Below are 20,878 nucleotides of genomic sequence, written 5' to 3'. Positions count from 1 at the left end.
ATTTCAATTTGTCCACAATTAAAGCTGGTCTGCACACATTGTTTTTTTTTAAAGGCAATTACGTTTTTCCTGGTATTTTGATAGTGCTGTTTGTTTTAAATGGAGCTTGTAATATTTGACCCTCAAATGAAATATATTTCCTCTATATCATAGAGAGGGCTGCCTTTACACCACCACCATCTTGGAGCTGTTCTGCTGGATTACTCGGGTACTAAGTAGAAAGTAGTAGTACATTCATGTTGAAATGTAAGCAGAAGTTTTAGACCTCATAGGCAAAAATGAGCCAACTTAACTTCCACACAAGGTGCACCTTATCTGATAGAATAGGAAGCATCAATTACATAGTAGCTATTCCCATAATTAAGACATCAACTATGAGTGTTCACAAAATGTCCTTACCCATTTTTCATGCGTGCCATGTTGTCTGCACAGCCGACAGTTCAATAAACCCTGTGTTGATTACAGATTGTGGTTATGTCCTGAAACAAATGGCAGTTGCATTAGATAACTACAGAGCACTTTATGAGCCAACCTGCTTCTTTAATGAGAATTATGGCTCATTAAAGAAGCAGAAGCTCATCAGTGTTCACTGACAGTATTCTCATTAAAGGTATTGCATGACTCAGTGTCTTTCGAACCTCTATGTCCTGTGGATGTCAAATGATATAAATGGTCTAAACATACAACGTATGTTGGCGGCGACGTGGATGATGTGGATGTGCCCGCGCACTGCTGCGGCGGCTAAAGAGACACGACATACAAAAGCAACATGGACACATGGGAGATGAGAAACAGAACCATGAATACTATTAAATCAAAGGACACAAATTAAACCAGATTCACACAGTCCAAAAGATAAACCCTGGATCACTTGACCAAGGGCCATGACACTATCACACAAAATTTAAAGCTGTTCTTTTAAGTAAATAAACGAAGCAGTAGGGAAATTTAATATTTGTTTTTTTTAATTTTTGATTTGCAGCTAAATACACCTTTTTTTTTTTTTTTTTATTTGCAGCTTTTTGTGCTCCCTATCAAGTGAACCCCTCACCTGAAATAATTTAAATAAAATGACATTTTAAAGAATAAACCCCAACAATCAAATGATCCCCTATGAACAAGCACTGGGCAACGGTGGCCAGGAAAAACTCCCTTTCACAGGAAGAAACCTGAGGCAGAACCAGGTTCAAGAAGGGGCAGTCATCTGCCGCGACTGGTTGGGGGGTGAGGGGCAAAATAAAACTTAAAGGAGAGCACTGCATAGTTATCGGAGGTTGGTGTAGTTGGTGGACCGTGGTTGGAAAGCAGGGGAGGTGGACGCACCTGAGCGCCAATCTGCAATCATGCCTTGCTGGTTTAAAGGCTGAACTAGGTCCTGCTGTGTTGTTGTTGTTACTGTGTGTGGCTGTGAGCTGCAAAGCTGCAGCCATCTGTAGTGGTAAACCTGTAGTAATAAAAGTAGATGATGAAAAACACGAGTATATGGTCAGGTCTGTCGTGCGTCTTTCACAAGATTATAAACAGGGGTGCACATAAGTGGTCCGCAGGTGCGCATCAGTTATAAACACAATGCCACAGGGAGCAGCTGGGTCATTCACGTCAGGTGGACATCTTTGAGAAGACCCAGAAAGCTGCAGGAACAATAAGGGCCGCTGTGGCAAGACCTAAACCTACTTTAAGTAGGCATTTGGCACCACGATGCCACATACCAGTACCCTGAACCTCATCCTGAGGTGGTTGAGCAACAGGAGTCTCAAGTCCCTCAGGTTCAGCAGCATTTTTGGTTTTTGAAAACTGTAATTCTTCCACTTGACCCTTAATAGTTTTCAAAGCTTTCTCGAGATCTGCATTCCGTTTCTTTAGTTCATTTCTCTCGCTTTCAGCCTTGGACAGCTGAACAACAATGGTGTTGTTCTGTTCAAGGAGAAACTCTTGCGTTTCCTCAAGTTCATGCACATTTTGCTCAAGTGCTCCAATCTGCAGTGTTATCTTTACGGGCACCCCCTCTATCTCGCTTATGCGAATTTTCTTTTTGGGCTCCATGCCCTGGACTATTCCTCTCTCCCCTGAGTTGGACGGTCCTTCCTCTCTCGTTTCTCTGTGAGACACTGAATTGCTGGACGGTTCCTGTGACATTTCTATAAAAGTTTCGCAAAAAACAAAACAAAACCGCTAACTGAATAATTTCAGTGTTAAACTGTTCTCTTTCCCAAGGATTCCTGGCTTGCGAAAACAACAAGGTGTTTCTTGAAATGCCGAGTTAAAGAAACTGGGGTCTATTTATAGATTTTTCTGGCAGCGACCGTGACGTCAGCCATGACGTCAGCTCTCTTCGATCCTTTGATCCTTTGATTCGATCAAAGGAGGACTAAGCCAACTAACCAACCGTCCTCGGTTTTACTATATTCCGACAGAGGATCCATGTGTGTGACGTCATTCATCCCCGTACTGCTGCTTTGTGAGCTCACAGACAGGACAGACAGCGCGTAGCAACGCGCCTGATGATGTTTAAAGGATCCCGAAGCGCAAGTCCATCTTTTCAGACAAACTGCAAAAGAAATTTCCCTCGTAATGACCATAGCTGGACTGGCCATCGGCCCACCGGGCAAGGTGATTTTTCGTGGAATTACAAAAATCTATTGAATCATATTTACTTTGGTGGAAAGAAAAAAAATAAATATACCGTTTGGGTATATTTATACCTGACTGAAGTTTGAATTTCAATTTGTCCACAATTAAAGCTGGTCTGCACACATTGTTTTTTTTAAAGGCAATTACGTTTTTCCTGGTATTTTGATAGTGCTGTTTGTTTTAAATGGAGCTTGTAATATTTGACCCTCAAATGAAATATATTTCCTCTATATCATAGAGAGGGCTGCCTTTACACCACCACCATCTTGGAGCTGTTCTGCTGGATTACTCGGGTACTAAGTAGAAAGTAGTAGTACATTCATGTTGAAATGTAAGCAGAAGTTTTAGACCTCATAGGCAAAAATGAGCCAACTTAACTTCCACACAAGGTGCACCTTATCTGATAGAATAGGAAGCATCAATTACATAGTAGCTATTCCCATAATTAAGACATCAACTATGAGTGTTCACAAAATGTCCTTACCCATTTTTCATGCGTGCCATGTTGTCTGCACAGCCGACAGTTCAATAAACCCTGTGTTGATTACAGATTGTGGTTATGTCCTGAAACAAATGGCAGTTGCATTAGATAACTACAGAGCACTTTATGAGCCAACCTGCTTCTTTAATGAGAATTATGGCTCATTAAAGAAGCAGAAGCTCATCAGTGTTCACTGACAGTATTCTCATTAAAGGTATTGCATGACTCAGTGTCTTTCGAACCTCTATGTCCTGTGGATGTCAAATGATATAAATGGTCTAAACATACAACGTATGTTGGCGGCGACGTGGATGATGTGGATGTGCCCGCCCACTGCTGCGGCGGCTAAAGAGACACGACATACAAAAGCAACATGGACACATGGGAGATGAGAAACAGAACCATGAATACTATTAAATCAAAGGACACAAATTAAACCAGATTCACACAGTCCAAAAGATAAACCCTGGATCACTTGACCAAGGGCCATGACACTATCACACAAAATTTAAAGCTGTTCTTTTAAGTAAATAAACGAAGCAGTAGGGAAATTTAATATTTGTTTTTTTTTTATTTTTGATTTGCAGCTAAATACACCTTTTTTTTAATTTGTTTTTATTTGCAGCTTTTTGTGCTCCCTATCAAGTGAACCCCTCACCTGAAATAATTTAAATAAAATGACATTTTAAAGAATAAACCCCAACAATCAAATGATCCCCTATGAACAAGCACTGGGCAACGGTGGCCAGGAAAAACTCCCTTTCACAGGAAGAAACCTGAGGCAGAACCAGGTTCAAGAAGGGGCAGTCATCTGCCGCGACTGGTTGGGGGGTGAGGGGCAAAATAAAACTTAAAGGAGAGCACTGCATAGTTATCGGAGGTTGGTGTAGTTGGTGGACCGTGGTTGGAAAGCAGGGGAGGTGGACGCACCTGAGCGCCAATCTGCAATCATGCCTTGCTGGTTTAAAGGCTGAACTAGGTCCTGCTGTGTTGTTGTTGTTACTGTGAGCTGCAAAGCTGCAGCCATCTGTAGTGGTAAACCTGTAGTAATAAAAGTAGATGATGAAAAACACGAGTATATGGTCAGGTCTGTCGTGCGTCTTTCACAAGATTATAAACAGGGATGCACATAAGTGGTCCGCAGGTGCGCATCAGTTATAAACACAATGCCACAGGGAGCAGCTGGGTCATTCACGTCAGGTGGACATCTTTGAGAAGACCCAGAAAGCTGCAGGAACAATAAGGGCCGCTGTGGCAAGACCTAAACCTACTTTAAGTAGGCATTTGGCACCACGATGCCACATACCAGTACCCTGAACCTCATCCTGAGGTGGTTGAGCAACAGGAGTCTCAAGTCCCTCAGGTTCAGCAGCATTTTTGGTTTTTGAAAACTGTAATTCTTCCACTTGACCCTTAATAGTTTTCAAAGCTTTCTCGAGATCTGCATTCCGTTTCTTTAGTTCATTTCTCTCGCTTTCAGCCTTGGACAGCTGAACAACAATGGTGTTGTTCTGTTCAAGGAGAAACTCTTGCGTTTCCTCAAGTTCATGCACATTTTGCTCAAGTGCTCCAATCTGCAGTGTTATCTTTACGGGCACCCCCTCTATCTCGCTTATGCGAATTTTCTTTTTGGGCTCCATGCCCTGGACTATTCCTCTCTCCCCTGAGTTGGACGGTCCTTCCTCTCTCGTTTCTCTGTGAGACACTGAATTGCTGGACGGTTCCTGTGACATTTCTATAAAAGTTTCGCAAAAAACAAAACAAAACCGCTAACTGAATAATTTCAGTGTTAAACTGTTCTCTTTCCCAAGGATTCCTGGCTTGCGAAAACAACAAGGTGTTTCTTGAAATGCCGAGTTAAAGAAACTGGGGTCTATTTATAGATTTTTCTGGCAGCGACCGTGACGTCAGCCATGACGTCAGCTCTCTTCGATCCTTTGATCCTTTGATTCGATCAAAGGAGGACTAAGCCAACTAACCAACCGTCCTCGGTTTTACTATATTCCGACAGAGGATCCATGTGTGTGACGTCATTCATCCCCGTACTGCTGCTTTGTGAGCTCACAGACAGGACAGACAGCGCGTAGCAACGCGCCTGATGATGTTTAAAGGATCCCGAAGCGCAAGTCCATCTTTTCAGACAAACTGCAAAAGAAATTTCCCTCGTAATGACCATAGCTGGACTGGCCATCGGCCCACCGGGCAAGGTGATTTTTCGTGGAATTACAAAAATCTATTGAATCATATTTACTTTGGTGGAAAGAAAAAAAATAAATATACCGTTTGGGTATATTTATACCTGACTGAAGTTTGAATTTCAATTTGTCCACAATTAAAGCTGGTCTGCACACATTGTTTTTTTTTAAAGGCAATTACGTTTTTCCTGGTATTTTGATAGTGCTGTTTGTTTTAAATGGAGCTTGTAATATTTGACCCTCAAATGAAATATATTTCCTCTATATCATAGAGAGGGCTGCCTTTACACCACCACCATCTTGGAGCTGTTCTGCTGGATTACTCGGGTACTAAGTAGAAAGTAGTAGTACATTCATGTTGAAATGTAAGCAGAAGTTTTAGACCTCATAGGCAAAAATGAGCCAACTTAACTTCCACACAAGGTGCACCTTATCTGATAGAATAGGAAGCATCAATTACATAGTAGCTATTCCCATAATTAAGACATCAACTATGAGTGTTCACAAAATGTCCTTACCCATTTTTCATGCGTGCCATGTTGTCTGCACAGCCGACAGTTCAATAAACCCTGTGTTGATTACAGATTGTGGTTATGTCCTGAAACAAATGGCAGTTGCATTAGATAACTACAGAGCACTTTATGAGCCAACCTGCTTCTTTAATGAGAATTATGGCTCATTAAAGAAGCAGAAGCTCATCAGTGTTCACTGACAGTATTCTCATTAAAGGTATTGCATGACTCAGTGTCTTTCGAACCTCTATGTCCTGTGGATGTCAAATGATATAAATGGTCTAAACATACAACGTATGTTGGCGGCGACGTGGATGATGTGGATGTGCCCGCGCACTGCTGCGGCGGCTAAAGAGACACGACATACAAAAGCAACATGGACACATGGGAGATGAGAAACAGAACCATGAATACTATTAAATCAAAGGACACAAATTAAACCAGATTCACACAGTCCAAAAGATAAACCCTGGATCACTTGACCAAGGGCCATGACACTATCACACAAAATTTAAAGCTGTTCTTTTAAGTAAATAAACGAAGCAGTAGGGAAATTTAATATTTGTTTTTTTTAATTTTTGATTTGCAGCTAAATACACCTTTTTTTTTTTTTTTTATTTGCAGCTTTTTGTGCTCCCTATCAAGTGAACCCCTCACCTGAAATAATTTAAATAAAATGACATTTTAAAGAATAAACCCCAACAATCAAATGATCCCCTATGAACAAGCACTGGGCAACGGTGGCCAGGAAAAACTCCCTTTCACAGGAAGAAACCTGAGGCAGAACCAGGTTCAAGAAGGGGCAGTCATCTGCCGCGACTGGTTGGGGGGTGAGGGGCAAAATAAAACTTAAAGGAGAGCACTGCATAGTTATCGGAGGTTGGTGTAGTTGGTGGACCGTGGTTGGAAAGCAGGGGAGGTGGACGCACCTGAGCGCCAATCTGCAATCATGCCTTGCTGGTTTAAAGGCTGAACTAGGTCCTGCTGTGTTGTTGTTGTTACTGTGTGTGGCTGTGAGCTGCAAAGCTGCAGCCATCTGTAGTGGTAAACCTGTAGTAATAAAAGTAGATGATGAAAAACACGAGTATATGGTCAGGTCTGTCGTGCGTCTTTCACAAGATTATAAACAGGGGTGCACATAAGTGGTCCGCAGGTGCGCATCAGTTATAAACACAATGCCACAGGGAGCAGCTGGGTCATTCACGTCAGGTGGACATCTTTGAGAAGACCCAGAAAGCTGCAGGAACAATAAGGGCCGCTGTGGCAAGACCTAAACCTACTTTAAGTAGGCATTTGGCACCACGATGCCACATACCAGTACCCTGAACCTCATCCTGAGGTGGTTGAGCAACAGGAGTCTCAAGTCCCTCAGGTTCAGCAGCATTTTTGGTTTTTGAAAACTGTAATTCTTCCACTTGACCCTTAATAGTTTTCAAAGCTTTCTCGAGATCTGCATTCCGTTTCTTTAGTTCATTTCTCTCGCTTTCAGCCTTGGACAGCTGAACAACAATGGTGTTGTTCTGTTCAAGGAGAAACTCTTGCGTTTCCTCAAGTTCATGCACATTTTGCTCAAGTGCTCCAATCTGCAGTGTTATCTTTACGGGCACCCCCTCTATCTCGCTTATGCGAATTTTCTTTTTGGGCTCCATGCCCTGGACTATTCCTCTCTCCCCTGAGTTGGACGGTCCTTCCTCTCTCGTTTCTCTGTGAGACACTGAATTGCTGGACGGTTCCTGTGACATTTCTATAAAAGTTTCGCAAAAAACAAAACAAAACCGCTAACTGAATAATTTCAGTGTTAAACTGTTCTCTTTCCCAAGGATTCCTGGCTTGCGAAAACAACAAGGTGTTTCTTGAAATGCCGAGTTAAAGAAACTGGGGTCTATTTATAGATTTTTCTGGCAGCGACCGTGACGTCAGCCATGACGTCAGCTCTCTTCGATCCTTTGATCCTTTGATTCGATCAAAGGAGGACTAAGCCAACTAACCAACCGTCCTCGGTTTTACTATATTCCGACAGAGGATCCATGTGTGTGACGTCATTCATCCCCGTACTGCTGCTTTGTGAGCTCACAGACAGGACAGACAGCGCGTAGCAACGCGCCTGATGATGTTTAAAGGATCCCGAAGCGCAAGTCCATCTTTTCAGACAAACTGCAAAAGAAATTTCCCTCGTAATGACCATAGCTGGACTGGCCATCGGCCCACCGGGCAAGGTGATTTTTCGTGGAATTACAAAAATCTATTGAATCATATTTACTTTGGTGGAAAGAAAAAAAATAAATATACCGTTTGGGTATATTTATACCTGACTGAAGTTTGAATTTCAATTTGTCCACAATTAAAGCTGGTCTGCACACATTGTTTTTTTTAAAGGCAATTACGTTTTTCCTGGTATTTTGATAGTGCTGTTTGTTTTAAATGGAGCTTGTAATATTTGACCCTCAAATGAAATATATTTCCTCTATATCATAGAGAGGGCTGCCTTTACACCACCACCATCTTGGAGCTGTTCTGCTGGATTACTCGGGTACTAAGTAGAAAGTAGTAGTACATTCATGTTGAAATGTAAGCAGAAGTTTTAGACCTCATAGGCAAAAATGAGCCAACTTAACTTCCACACAAGGTGCACCTTATCTGATAGAATAGGAAGCATCAATTACATAGTAGCTATTCCCATAATTAAGACATCAACTATGAGTGTTCACAAAATGTCCTTACCCATTTTTCATGCGTGCCATGTTGTCTGCACAGCCGACAGTTCAATAAACCCTGTGTTGATTACAGATTGTGGTTATGTCCTGAAACAAATGGCAGTTGCATTAGATAACTACAGAGCACTTTATGAGCCAACCTGCTTCTTTAATGAGAATTATGGCTCATTAAAGAAGCAGAAGCTCATCAGTGTTCACTGACAGTATTCTCATTAAAGGTATTGCATGACTCAGTGTCTTTCGAACCTCTATGTCCTGTGGATGTCAAATGATATAAATGGTCTAAACATACAACGTATGTTGGCGGCGACGTGGATGATGTGGATGTGCCCGCCCACTGCTGCGGCGGCTAAAGAGACACGACATACAAAAGCAACATGGACACATGGGAGATGAGAAACAGAACCATGAATACTATTAAATCAAAGGACACAAATTAAACCAGATTCACACAGTCCAAAAGATAAACCCTGGATCACTTGACCAAGGGCCATGACACTATCACACAAAATTTAAAGCTGTTCTTTTAAGTAAATAAACGAAGCAGTAGGGAAATTTAATATTTGTTTTTTTTAATTTTTGATTTGCAGCTAAATACACCTTTTTTTTTTTTTTTTTATTTGCAGCTTTTTGTGCTCCCTATCAAGTGAACCCCTCACCTGAAATAATTTAAATAAAATGACATTTTAAAGAATAAACCCCAACAATCAAATGATCCCCTATGAACAAGCACTGGGCAACGGTGGCCAGGAAAAACTCCCTTTCACAGGAAGAAACCTGAGGCAGAACCAGGTTCAAGAAGGGGCAGTCATCTGCCGCGACTGGTTGGGGGGTGAGGGGCAAAATAAAACTTAAAGGAGAGCACTGCATAGTTATCGGAGGTTGGTGTAGTTGGTGGACCGTGGTTGGAAAGCAGGGGAGGTGGACGCACCTGAGCGCCAATCTGCAATCATGCCTTGCTGGTTTAAAGGCTGAACTAGGTCCTGCTGTGTTGTTGTTGTTACTGTGTGTGGCTGTGAGCTGCAAAGCTGCAGCCATCTGTAGTGGTAAACCTGTAGTAATAAAAGTAGATGATGAAAAACACGAGTATATGGTCAGGTCTGTCGTGCGTCTTTCACAAGATTATAAACAGGGGTGCACATAAGTGGTCCGCAGGTGCGCATCAGTTATAAACACAATGCCACAGGGAGCAGCTGGGTCATTCACGTCAGGTGGACATCTTTGAGAAGACCCAGAAAGCTGCAGGAACAATAAGGGCCGCTGTGGCAAGACCTAAACCTACTTTAAGTAGGCATTTGGCACCACGATGCCACATACCAGTACCCTGAACCTCATCCTGAGGTGGTTGAGCAACAGGAGTCTCAAGTCCCTCAGGTTCAGCAGCATTTTTGGTTTTTGAAAACTGTAATTCTTCCACTTGACCCTTAATAGTTTTCAAAGCTTTCTCGAGATCTGCATTCCGTTTCTTTAGTTCATTTCTCTCGCTTTCAGCCTTGGACAGCTGAACAACAATGGTGTTGTTCTGTTCAAGGAGAAACTCTTGCGTTTCCTCAAGTTCATGCACATTTTGCTCAAGTGCTCCAATCTGCAGTGTTATTTTTACGGGCACCCCCTCTATCTCGCTTATGCGAATTTTCTTTTTGGGCTCCATGCCCTGGACTATTCCTCTCTCCCCTGAGTTGGACGGTCCTTCCTCTCTCGTTTCTCTGTGAGACACTGAATTGCTGGACGGTTCCTGTGACATTTCTATAAAAGTTTCGCAAAAAACAAAACAAAACCGCTAACTGAATAATTTCAGTGTTAAACTGTTCTCTTTCCCAAGGATTCCTGGCTTGCGAAAACAACAAGGTGTTTCTTGAAATGCCGAGTTAAAGAAACTGGGGTCTATTTATAGATTTTTCTGGCAGCGACCGTGACGTCAGCCATGACGTCAGCTCTCTTCGATCCTTTGATCCTTTGATTCGATCAAAGGAGGACTAAGCCAACTAACCAACCATCCTCGGTTTTACTATATTCCGACAGAGGATCCATGTGTGTGACGTCATTCATCCCCGTACTGCTGCTTTGTGAGCTCACAGACAGGACAGACAGCGCGTAGCAACGCGCCTGATGATGTTTAAAGGATCCCGAAGCGCAAGTCCATCTTTTCAGACAAACTGCAAAAGAAATTTCCCTCGTAATGACCATAGCTGGACTGGCCATCGGCCCACCGGGCAAGGTGATTTTTCGTGGAATTACAAAAATCTATTGAATCATATTTACTTTGGTGGAAAGAAAAAAAATAAATATACCGTTTGGGTATATTTATACCTGACTGAAGTTTGAATTTCAATTTGTCCACAATTAAAGCTGGTCTGCACACATTGTTTTTTATAAAGGCAATTACGTTTTTCCTGGTATTTTGATAGTGCTGTTTGTTTTAAATGGAGCTTGTAATATTTGACCCTCAAATGAAATATATTTCCTCTATATCATAGAGAGGGCTGCCTTTACACCACCACCATCTTGGAGCTGTTCTGCTGGATTACTCGGGTACTAAGTAGAAAGTAGTAGTACATTCATGTTGAAATGTAAGCAGAAGTTTTAGACCTCATAGGCAAAAATGAGCCAACTTAATGATCATTTTCCAAGTTTAGTTTGCTGTAAATATCTATAGATGGACAAAGGTACTGGGAGATTACATCACTTGGTTGAATTGGGAATGTCTTGATGCCCTCCTGGGAAGGGAGGTCTGAGTGCCTCTGCTTAGACTGCTGCTCCCGTGACCCGGATAAGCAGAAAATCGATGGCTGGAGGGGAAAGATTAAGATCGATAGAAAGATTCTTTATTAATCCTTTGCAGGAAATGACATTGCCTCTGCAGACACAGACATAACACCACACATCCCAAACAAAATATCAGCTCCATTACTTATTTCTAATAAAATTAGTATTAATAAATAGAAAAGATCCCAGCCTGATGGTGGAATTGAACTGAGGACCTTTTTGCTGTGAGGCAATAGTGCTAACCACTGTGGTGCCTGAATTACAAATACTTAAATTCAAAATATGTGCTGTGAAAAAGTGTTTCCTGCAGTGCGTCATAAAGGAGTCATGACTCGTGTTCCTTTTTAAAGTGAGTTTATTCAATCAAATATCCATGCTGGTATAGCCGACGTGTGTTGAAACAGATTGTTATTTGCATGGGGTCATGTCTAAATGATGCTGGTACAAGTTCTTCAGCTTTTTCACAGCTTACAATGGAATCGAATAAAAATATTGTTCTTCAGTTAGAGAAAGCTTTATGACATTTCAAAAGTACACCCTCCCTCACCCCACCTCCAAACCTTAAAAAAACCAAAAAAACCGAAAAACAACCTTTAAATAAGGCAGGTACTTCTGACAGAGTTCTCGCTAAAGGGCGTGGCTAGAAACATTGATGCTATAAATCAATGCAGCAGCGAAACAGACATGCTCACAGTTCATTCAGACAGCTGCAAGCAACACATCTGTGACACAGCAACATCCATGAGGCACACAGCTTTGACCCAGCGACCCACTCTCAGTTAAATTAATGCCAGGAACACGTTTGTAGAAGATAACGTCATTCAACCTTTAAGTGATTTTTAAAAAGAACAACAACATCTTTGAGCCCTGAAGCACCAACAGGACAAATATTTATCCTCTTCTGGCTAATCTATAAAGGGATGATTAGAAAAGTACATCAAATATTAACAATAAAGTCATTAAAATAAAAAGCAGCCTCTTTACCTTGCAAGTTACGCAGAGCCCCGTGAACATTAAGGAACTAGAACATTTAAATTAACCAGCAGCTCCACCACAGACAAAAAAATAAAACAGTTTTATCAAAGATCCTCATCCAGCTCTTAAATCACAAATCTGACAGTGATGTTTGTTTTAAATACTGAAAAGGAGGAAAGAAATGATGTAAGACATTAAAAAAAAGAAAAAGAAGGTACAGTTATAAATATCACAACCGTTTCACGCACTTAGCTGCACAACACATGTAGAAAAAAAACAAACATACACAAAATACAGTATCATTAAAAAAAATAAACCCAGAGAAGTCAATGAAAGCGGATCTGGAGGAGAGGACACTTCAAGCTGATGCCACTGCACCCGTGATTAAACAAGTCCTTTGTTTAATAAGCACAGAGCAGTTTATCCACTGCTGTGGGTGGCAGTGACCAAAGTAACAGAAGATGTGCCCTGTTTGCTTTAACCGCTGCTGAACAGAGTCCTTCCATAGTAAATAAACCTCATTTTTTTTAAACCTGGCTCTAAACAGAAACTTTAAATTTTTTTGTATAAAATCGAAGTTTTTCCCCACGTTCACCGGCGTCATTCTCACTGCCCTGCTTATGCACTGACCAGACCAGCTCCTATTACTTCTAACTGAACAGCTTTACTAACTGGACAGCACACCACTGACATGCAAACAACCCTACGCTTGGGTTTGTTACTACAAAGAGTGTACAACCAAACATGTTGTTTTAATGTATTAAAAAACGCCAGCTCTAGAAACGGTTTTATAAGGTGAAAACTGCGCCCGTCTTTCATAAAAAAAACATGGCTGTTCAGATTCTAGGGCAATCCCATCTGATTTGAAACGAGGACCCATTTATTTTGTATGTTTAAGAACGGAGTAATTGTGCTTCGTCTCTGCAATACATTCATTAAAAAAAATAAACAAACCCCCAAACACTTTGAACAAACTCGGTGACTTCTAAGCTACTCATGAGGAGAATACTTTGGATCAGCCCTCCCAAACCCCTCAAACTCACACTACACAAATAAATATGATCTGCCTTTAAATGTACAATTAACTACCATATGCTCTTTAACAAAGCACATGTATATCAATGCACCAGTGGGATGAATCCTTTTTTCCTCCCTCTCAGTGTTTGCAGTTTGTCATTTTAAAAGTTAAGATCAGCATTTCTAATTCTACTGAGGCCCAAAACAGCCAGCAGAGACACTCGACTGACCGCACTGATATGAAACTGGAGCAAAAATAAGTGCAGCAGGAGCAGAAAGGAGGAGAAGAAAGGGGTTTGGGAACAGTAACTGTATGGACAGGATAAATAAAATTACAACAGTTGTTAATTATGTCAGGTCTTGCTTGCTTAGTTGATTATCATTTACATAGTTCCACGTAAGTAAAGTTAAATGACGTGCCGGTCCATTGGTGTCTACTGAGGAAGAAGAACTTAAAACAGAATACACAATGTCAAGGCATCCTCGAGTGTCAGACCGGTGTGTGTGTGTGTTTTAAACGTGAGCGCTTATGTCAGGAGCGTTGTGTCGTATGAGTATCTCAGGCATAGCATGACTTCACATTCAGGATGTTGGATGGTTTAAGAGTTTTCACCTCCGGGTGAACTGAGAATGTTTTTGATGATACAAGTGCCGAGTGAAAGCTCCACTCGGGCGCCAGGTTGGATTTACTGTCGCAGTTCTCATTGTCTAGCTCGGGCCACCTGCGTGTCCAGGTAAGGTATTTCCAGAGATCGCTGAGAGCCTCCCGAGTTTATGCAGCTGCCGTGAAGAGAGCTGCTACTGAAGGACCAGGCCAACCTGAAACACACAGATCAAACTTTTTATGATCATAGGCTAGCAAAGCAATTGCAAATCATCACCCTCTACCTCCGTGCTTGACTGCTGGTATGAGGTGTTTGCACTGATAAACTCCACTTTGGTCTAATTTGTCAAAAGGACATTGTTCCAAAAGTCCTGTGTTTTTTCCCAATCAAAACTAGGCTTCCATGATCTAAGGCATACTCAATCATGTCAGAGGATGATTTCTCCTTATCAGGCCTCTGTGGATTTGCTTCAAAGCTATAGACTTATTTGACTGTGAAGCTTGCACAATCAGGCACAAGAAGCAGCTCTACTGAGATCTGAACCAAAGACTATTTCCACTTTTTCCACTAATTGTCATGGAGTCTTATCACAGGATGCTGACCAATAGTTGGTGTGTGATTACCACCTGAGACTGACCTTATCAGGGTCCATAGGGGGACATTTCCAGTTGTAGAGGTAATACTGCAGATTTCCATCTCCTATCCCAAACTTGAGCTTCTCCAGAAACACCTTATTCTCCATTAGGTCCAAGGCATTGAACACATCAAAACCTTTCTGTTAAACACAAAGAACAAACACCATGATAACTAACACAGCAGCAAGAAAATTATCAAAAGTATCTGGGGAAACCCTGCTCTCAGTTTGCGTTTGTATGCAGAGCTCAGAGTAGCCTTGCCAGCTGGTTGACACCAGGCCCGTACTACGAAGCAGCAGGATTTTAGCTTATCCCAGTAACCTTGGGGGTTACCCCTGAGTTTTCTGCACTATGAAAGTGGTTCACTTCTTCTCGGGGTACATCGCCATAGTAACTTGTGCTGCAAACCTAACCTGAGTTATATTCCAGTTATATTGCCTACTGACTGATCAAGTCTTGTGAAAATAGCTTCACCATTCATTTTATTAGTAATAAATACAGTTTATTTCGTTCAATTTTATTTCTTGAGTTTTTTTAATCAATAATATCATGAATATAATCTGGACACCCATTTCTACTTGACTTCATATCAGTCGCAGGTAGCCTAAGTCTACATTTGAATTCTGTTTTTGTGTTTGTTCTTTACATGCTCTTAGACTATTCAACACCATGGAGGGTGCAGCTGAAAAAAAAAACAAAACAAAATAAAGCAAAACAAAAAACAAGACCACGATATGCAAATCTGAACACTGGACTACTTGATTATAACCCATCAGATTCTCGTGTTTCTTAATGGTAAAGTTGTGATATTAGTAAGTCTGTTAACTCACACAACTGGCATTTTTGTCAGCTTTTCTTTCTGCCATCAAAATAGGCTAAACTTTGTTTTTCCTCTCACACCCCTGACTTTTCTGCAGAAGCTGTGTCACCTGCATTCTCTATTGTGTGTAGCCTCTTCATATTTTCTAATATTACAGTTTACTCTTCATTTGTAAAATCAGACACTCAGCTTCCGGTACAATAAAAAGTTTGACTGGTCAGATGTCCTTGTATCTAGATCCAGAAACTCTGAATCAACTTGAGTGCTGATGTTAGAGGAAGTGACTTGAGATAATAGAAAACTACCATGGAACTTGGTTCTCAGCACAGAGCCCTGCTCTGGCCTCAAATAAATAAAGATCAGACCGGGTCAGTCTCTCTCACTTTTATCCTCTACTGCACAAGTAAAATGTTGGATCATACTCTCACTCCTCATCTATCTAACCAAACATCACTGACTCCCAATGATTTATAAGGCTTTGCGTTAAAAAAAAAAAGAAAAAAAAAGTACATAAACCATCTTGGTATTCATAAAATAAAATATCTATCCATCTATATAATCAGTCTGGTCTGTATTGTGCCATTTTTTCCTCCTCACACGTGCGTCTTCTTGTTGCTGTTTATGTTTATGTCACTGATCTCATCAGCTGTTGTCTTTGGTACTGGCAAGTGTTTAAAAGCAGAAAGTAAGATTACCAGTTTGGCCAGGATCAGTGCATCATTCATTAAGTCCAGTAGCGGGGTTTGTGTATGAATGTTGTAAAAAGAGTAAGCAGCCTTCAGGCTCCTATGGAGAGGGTGATGCATCACAGTCGAGGGCAAAGTGTAGAAACTAGTGAAATCTGTGAGAATGCCACCAGCACCCTGAGGGAAATAAAAACAAGAACAATGTCACTTTAAGTGCAGAAGAGCCATCAACATCAGGCTGCAAATCTGAATCCACACACCTCTACTACATATGTGTCAATTATGTTGTCCTGTGGTAAGAACCAGTGAGCCACCTCCTCCTCTCCCATAGAAGGAGCAAGTTGGAAACGTCTCAAGTATCTCTGTAGCAGTTCAGTAACCTGACCGACGTCGCGCCTTTCCATCGGCCGCAGACCTGGAGTCTTGGTGCTCTGCACAGGGTGGAGAGAGCAAAATGAAAATCTCTAAGAGTTCCTGCTATCAAGAGGAACAGCGAGATGCAGGACTTATGAGTGTAAGTGTTTACATCTGGTAGTCTGTAGAGTTTCATGGTTCTTTGCAGGGTCATGTTTCTGCTCAGATGGGAAAATTTAACTTCCACAAGCTTTCTAGGGTTCAAAGAGCGGTGCCAGTACCTGGGGATAAAAAATACCCAAAAAAACAAAACAGGAGACCAAGATTAAAAAGAAAAAAGGAGTGCTTCCTGAATTCAAAACACTTCCACTAGATGTGCTCTTTAGAAGAGATACGTATAAGCTAACATATCAAAAAACAAACAAACAACAGGGCACTCTGTTTCATTAAAAAATTAAAATGCTTATATTCTCATGGCACTGAATGGCTGAATCTTTCTAGTGTTGTTCCACCAATAGCAAACCTATGGTTAAGAGTGGAAAACTTGACCAGTAAAGTACTGGTGGAGTTTTACTGGTGGAAAAGATTCAGAGTAGACTCAATTTTCCCCCATCAGAGCTTTAAGTTAAATATGACCATGCCATGAGTATAAAGGTATTTTAATTTTATATGAAAAGAGAGTGCCTTGTTTTATATATTTTAACATGTGTGACTAGTGAATAACATACCTGCATGTAGACACGGGTTTAGGCAGCACAACTCCAGCGGTGTATACGGCCTGAAATATTCCTTCTAAGTTCACTCTCCTTGTTATCTCTCTGATGAGCACAGGAGCAACGCGCTTTGAACGCAGCTTCTTATGAACACACAGGAAGTTGATTTCTACCATCCTCTTCAGCCTGGAGCCACAAGCGAGAAAAGAAAAGAAACAAAAGGATGGATTGAATGAGTAAAACACTTTCCCCATCACTGCTGTTCTCAAATGCATACAATAAGTAATGAACACTCACGTATCATAGACTCGTATATCTGCAGGGATGGCACTGATGAAGCCAACGAGCTTCTTATTTGAAGACACTCTCACTCCGCAATGCCACTGTGGTAACCAGCCAGGTGGACGTAAAGCCCTGAGAGGGGAAAAAATCTTTTTATTATAACCGCATACATTTAAAGCTACTGTACTGCATCATGTGATAAACATGAAGAAGCTTACCATTTAAGAAAGTTTGGAGAATAATCAAATCTGAACATGTTATCATCATCCTCCACATAATTTTCATTTAACAACGTGTACAATTCCTTCAGCTGCAAAAGAGCGTGACAATAAATCATTCTGTTTTGATTAATCTGATTAATCTCATTGGTGTATTTTGAACAAAGACTGCACTTACAACATCTGCATTACTGAGATCCAAAGTGTCCCACATAAAGCCTTGAGGTAAAGAATATGGCTCCTGTCTGATGTTCTCTTTGTCAGCCTCAATTGGCCCGTGACTCGTCACAACTTCATCTACAAAAATAGCACAGCCTTTTGTCAAAGGTTTGCAACTGTCTTCCAATCACCACACTTCCACGGGACCTCATAAAACTCCATGTCCTTAAACTGTGAGCAATGCACAAAACCGCTGATGGCATCAGACTTTATATAAATCTGCTGCTGTTTGTCCTGCGTCAACCCCCACAGCCTGTGGCTGCACAAAGGCCTGACTCGTTGGGTCATGGCTGTTATGGAAACAGCTTGATCTAATGCTGCTGAGCATGCCCAGTGGGAATGCATGGACCCCTACTGTACATTGCAGCTGACATGTTTCTAAGATACTGGCCTAAATCAGCAGACTGAGGAGATAAAACCAGCAGATGGCGCTGGTGCAGAAAGAAAAATAATTTCTGTTGACAGAGGAAATAATACCAATTTAAACAGGAGTGCAGTTCATTTAAATGAATTTAACTAAGTACTTACTTAATTTTGGGACAGGCTGAGTATCCCAGAACTGGTACTTGTGCTTGGCTGCCTCATCTATACTCTTTGCTGGACCCTGGCAGGAAAGCAGCTCCATAGCTCTTTGGATGTCCTGCAGCTTCTGGATGGGCAGCCCAGGGTTCTGATTTAAAGCGGGCACACATACACAGATTACTTAATGTCTGTATCACTCAACCAAACACTGGATGCTTTAAATAATCTAAATGTAGACGAGAGGCAACATCAGAGTGCATGTAAATAAACAGTCTTATAGTCATGTTTACACAGGTCTTTTCCTACACACTATACTCCCACTGAGCAAGAGAAACCGGATTAATCATGTCACTGTATAAATGATTGATGAAGTCAATGATCTTTAAATTATAAATGCAAAAACCCAAATATGACAGTCCCTGTCATTAAATCATTTGGTTAAGCTTGATTTGCTTTCTTCATCCGATCAGAACATCAGAGTCTGGATGTAGTTATTGTTTATTTTTCTAAAGCAGCATGCAGTATGTAGAAATCTCACAGCTGGCTAAAAGTTTGTGATATATCCTTTTAGCAAAATAAACTACCTCATTCTAGAACCTCATTACAGAATACAAACAGGGAGCATGCCAAGGCTGGAAAAACCTTACTGACCATGACACATTGACGGCAAACAAGCTGAATTCTGGGTTGTTGCTTTCCCTTTTCTTACCCCTCCTCTTTTATTTTCAGGATATTAAAAGAACCTTGTTTTGTATTGTATCCCCTGCCCTAAAAAAAGGGTGTGTGCACTCTTTTCACTGGGTCATCATCACCATCACACCTTGATCTCCTGAGAGTCCGAGGCAGAGTCAGACTTGGCTCCCCCCGAGCTTGGCTTCTCTTTCTTCCTCTTCTGCTTCTTCTTCTTCCTCTTGGCCCCCAGCTCTCCCCCTGGACTGCTACAGACATGAAAACAAACGATGAGGATGGATGCTGGCTAGACCCGCACACAGAGCTAACGTTAGCTACCATAGCAACGAATGACAGCTCAGCTACTTAACGTTAGCTAGCTAGCGGTTTGTCTTAATGGTTGCCCGCCATGTCATTCAGTCGGAGAGCTTTAAAGAGGTCACAACGTTATAAACAGTTCAAGACGGCCTGTGTTTGCTGTCTGCTAATACTAGCAGGCTCACTGCCTTAGCCGCTCACAAGCAGGCTGCCTGGAATATCATTACTGCGTTTCCCCGAGCCGACCGGACAGGCCACCCCTCACCCTTGCATATGCTCATTCTCCTCCTCGTTGTCTCCGTCTATCCCGCAGGTGTCCTGGTCGTCCAGCTCCAGGCTCTGCTGACTGGCTGCGGATTCACTGTCCTCCGCCATCATAAAAATGTTTTAAAAATATAGTCAGCCACCGTTTAACAGAGCTAACGGGGAGCGGGCGAGAGATGGAAAAAACAAAGAAAATGTCGAAGGAAATCGCGCCGCCTAGAGGCCAAAGGCGGGAACTCAGACCTGAGCTGCTGCCTTTAACATGAAGCCAAGTGGTACCCAAACTAGACTTTTACCTTATTTCAAACATATAGCCATTTAAATGTTATAGACACTTTAGACACTTGTTTCTGATACTGAGAGGGAAAATAAATACATATTACAAATTACAGGTAATAAAAAAAAAGACAAAAATCTAAAATTATTTTTTTAAATAAGAAAATACAAAGTAAAAATAAATTGTCAGTTTTTTAAAACTAGATACTGGGATATCTGCTGGACTATCAGCAAGTGTGTTCTAAATTCATACTATCAATGAGAAAAACACGTGCAAAGTAGCACTTTTTGCTACTTCAACATTTTTAAACACATTTAAATTAGGTAAACAAAACCATCCTGGAAAAGAATTGATGATGTAGCAGAAGAAACAAAAAGCCTAAAGGTTACAATTAAATAAAAATACCTGTTTAAATGTACAAAAATATAACAACTCTGCGCTGCATAAGGCATGTTTTAGACAGCAACTTCGGGGATTTGATATCATTTAGGATTATTCAGTTTTCTTATATCAAATACATATAAAAACACACAGATCCCGATCAGTTACTTAAGTTAATCTAATTAATCCGTTAATAAAAACCATCCTCAGTGAGTCTGGGAGTGTTGGTGTCCTTATGGAAGGCTGTAGTCAGGACCATGGAGGTATAACTGATATGTTTTTGTAGATATCTGACCTATCTGAAAATAAAGATGAGAAATGTTTTTACCATTGTATGTTCTCAAGCTTTATAATGATAAGTACTACAAATAAATTTGTTTTAAAAAAATGGTGAAAATTACCCTCAGAAAGGACATTAATTTACGCTCAACGGCGATTTTGTTAGGTACACCTACTCTGTAATGCAAATATCTAATGGCAGCGGTTTGGTGCAATTAGGAATGCAAGCATGATCAAGATGACCTGCTGAAGTTCAAGCCGAACATCAGAATAGAGAAGAAAAGTGATTTAAGTGAATCTGACACCGGGAACCACCCTGTGTGTAAACAGGCTGGTCTAGACAGG

General features: G+C 41.2%; 1 protein-coding gene across 2 annotated transcripts; it reads right to left on the bottom strand.

Annotated features, from left to right (window-relative positions):
• Positions 1–11,636: 11,636 nt before the first annotated feature.
• Positions 11,637–19,841, bottom strand: nmt2 (N-myristoyltransferase 2). 2 transcript variants are annotated; one of them, XM_004541340.3, is made up of 12 exons: positions 19,598–19,841; positions 19,166–19,280; positions 18,352–18,493; positions 17,783–17,901; positions 17,605–17,696; positions 17,402–17,518; positions 17,120–17,290; positions 16,564–16,672; positions 16,298–16,468; positions 16,047–16,214; positions 14,534–14,671; positions 11,637–14,110 (listed from the first exon to the last, which is right to left on the bottom strand). In XM_004541340.3, exons 1-12 carry the CDS (start codon positions 19,708–19,710, stop codon positions 14,090–14,092), a joined length of 1,476 nt encoding a protein of 491 aa, XP_004541397.1. In that variant the 5' UTR covers positions 19,711–19,841; the 3' UTR covers positions 11,637–14,089. The 2 variants fall into 2 exon arrangements, with proteins under 2 accessions (XP_004541397.1, XP_004541396.1); XM_004541339.3 differs by having other exon boundaries at positions 19,166–19,283; positions 19,598–19,840.
• Positions 19,842–20,878: the final 1,037 nt, after the last annotated feature.

The sequence above is a fragment of the Maylandia zebra genome, linkage group LG11 (genome assembly GCF_041146795.1).
Source record: "Maylandia zebra isolate NMK-2024a linkage group LG11, Mzebra_GT3a, whole genome shotgun sequence".
In the NCBI taxonomy this organism is placed as follows: domain Eukaryota; kingdom Metazoa; phylum Chordata; class Actinopteri; order Cichliformes; family Cichlidae; genus Maylandia; species Maylandia zebra.
Note: the sequence above shows the minus strand (reverse complement) of the source record. Positions and strands in the feature narration are given on the sequence as shown.

Coding starts and splice junctions, on each gene's coding strand:
- nmt2 (XM_004541339.3), bottom strand. CDS start 19,710: ATGATGGCGGAGGACAGTGAATCCGCAGCCAGTCAGCAGAGCCTGGAG. Junction 17,291..17,401: donor GATATACGAGTCTATGATAC/GTGAGTGTTCAT, acceptor TTGTGGCTCCAG/GCTGAAGAGGATGGTAGAAA. Junction 14,672..16,046: donor CACTGATCCTGGCCAAACTG/GTAATCTTACTT, acceptor TGTGTTTAACAG/AAAGGTTTTGATGTGTTCAA.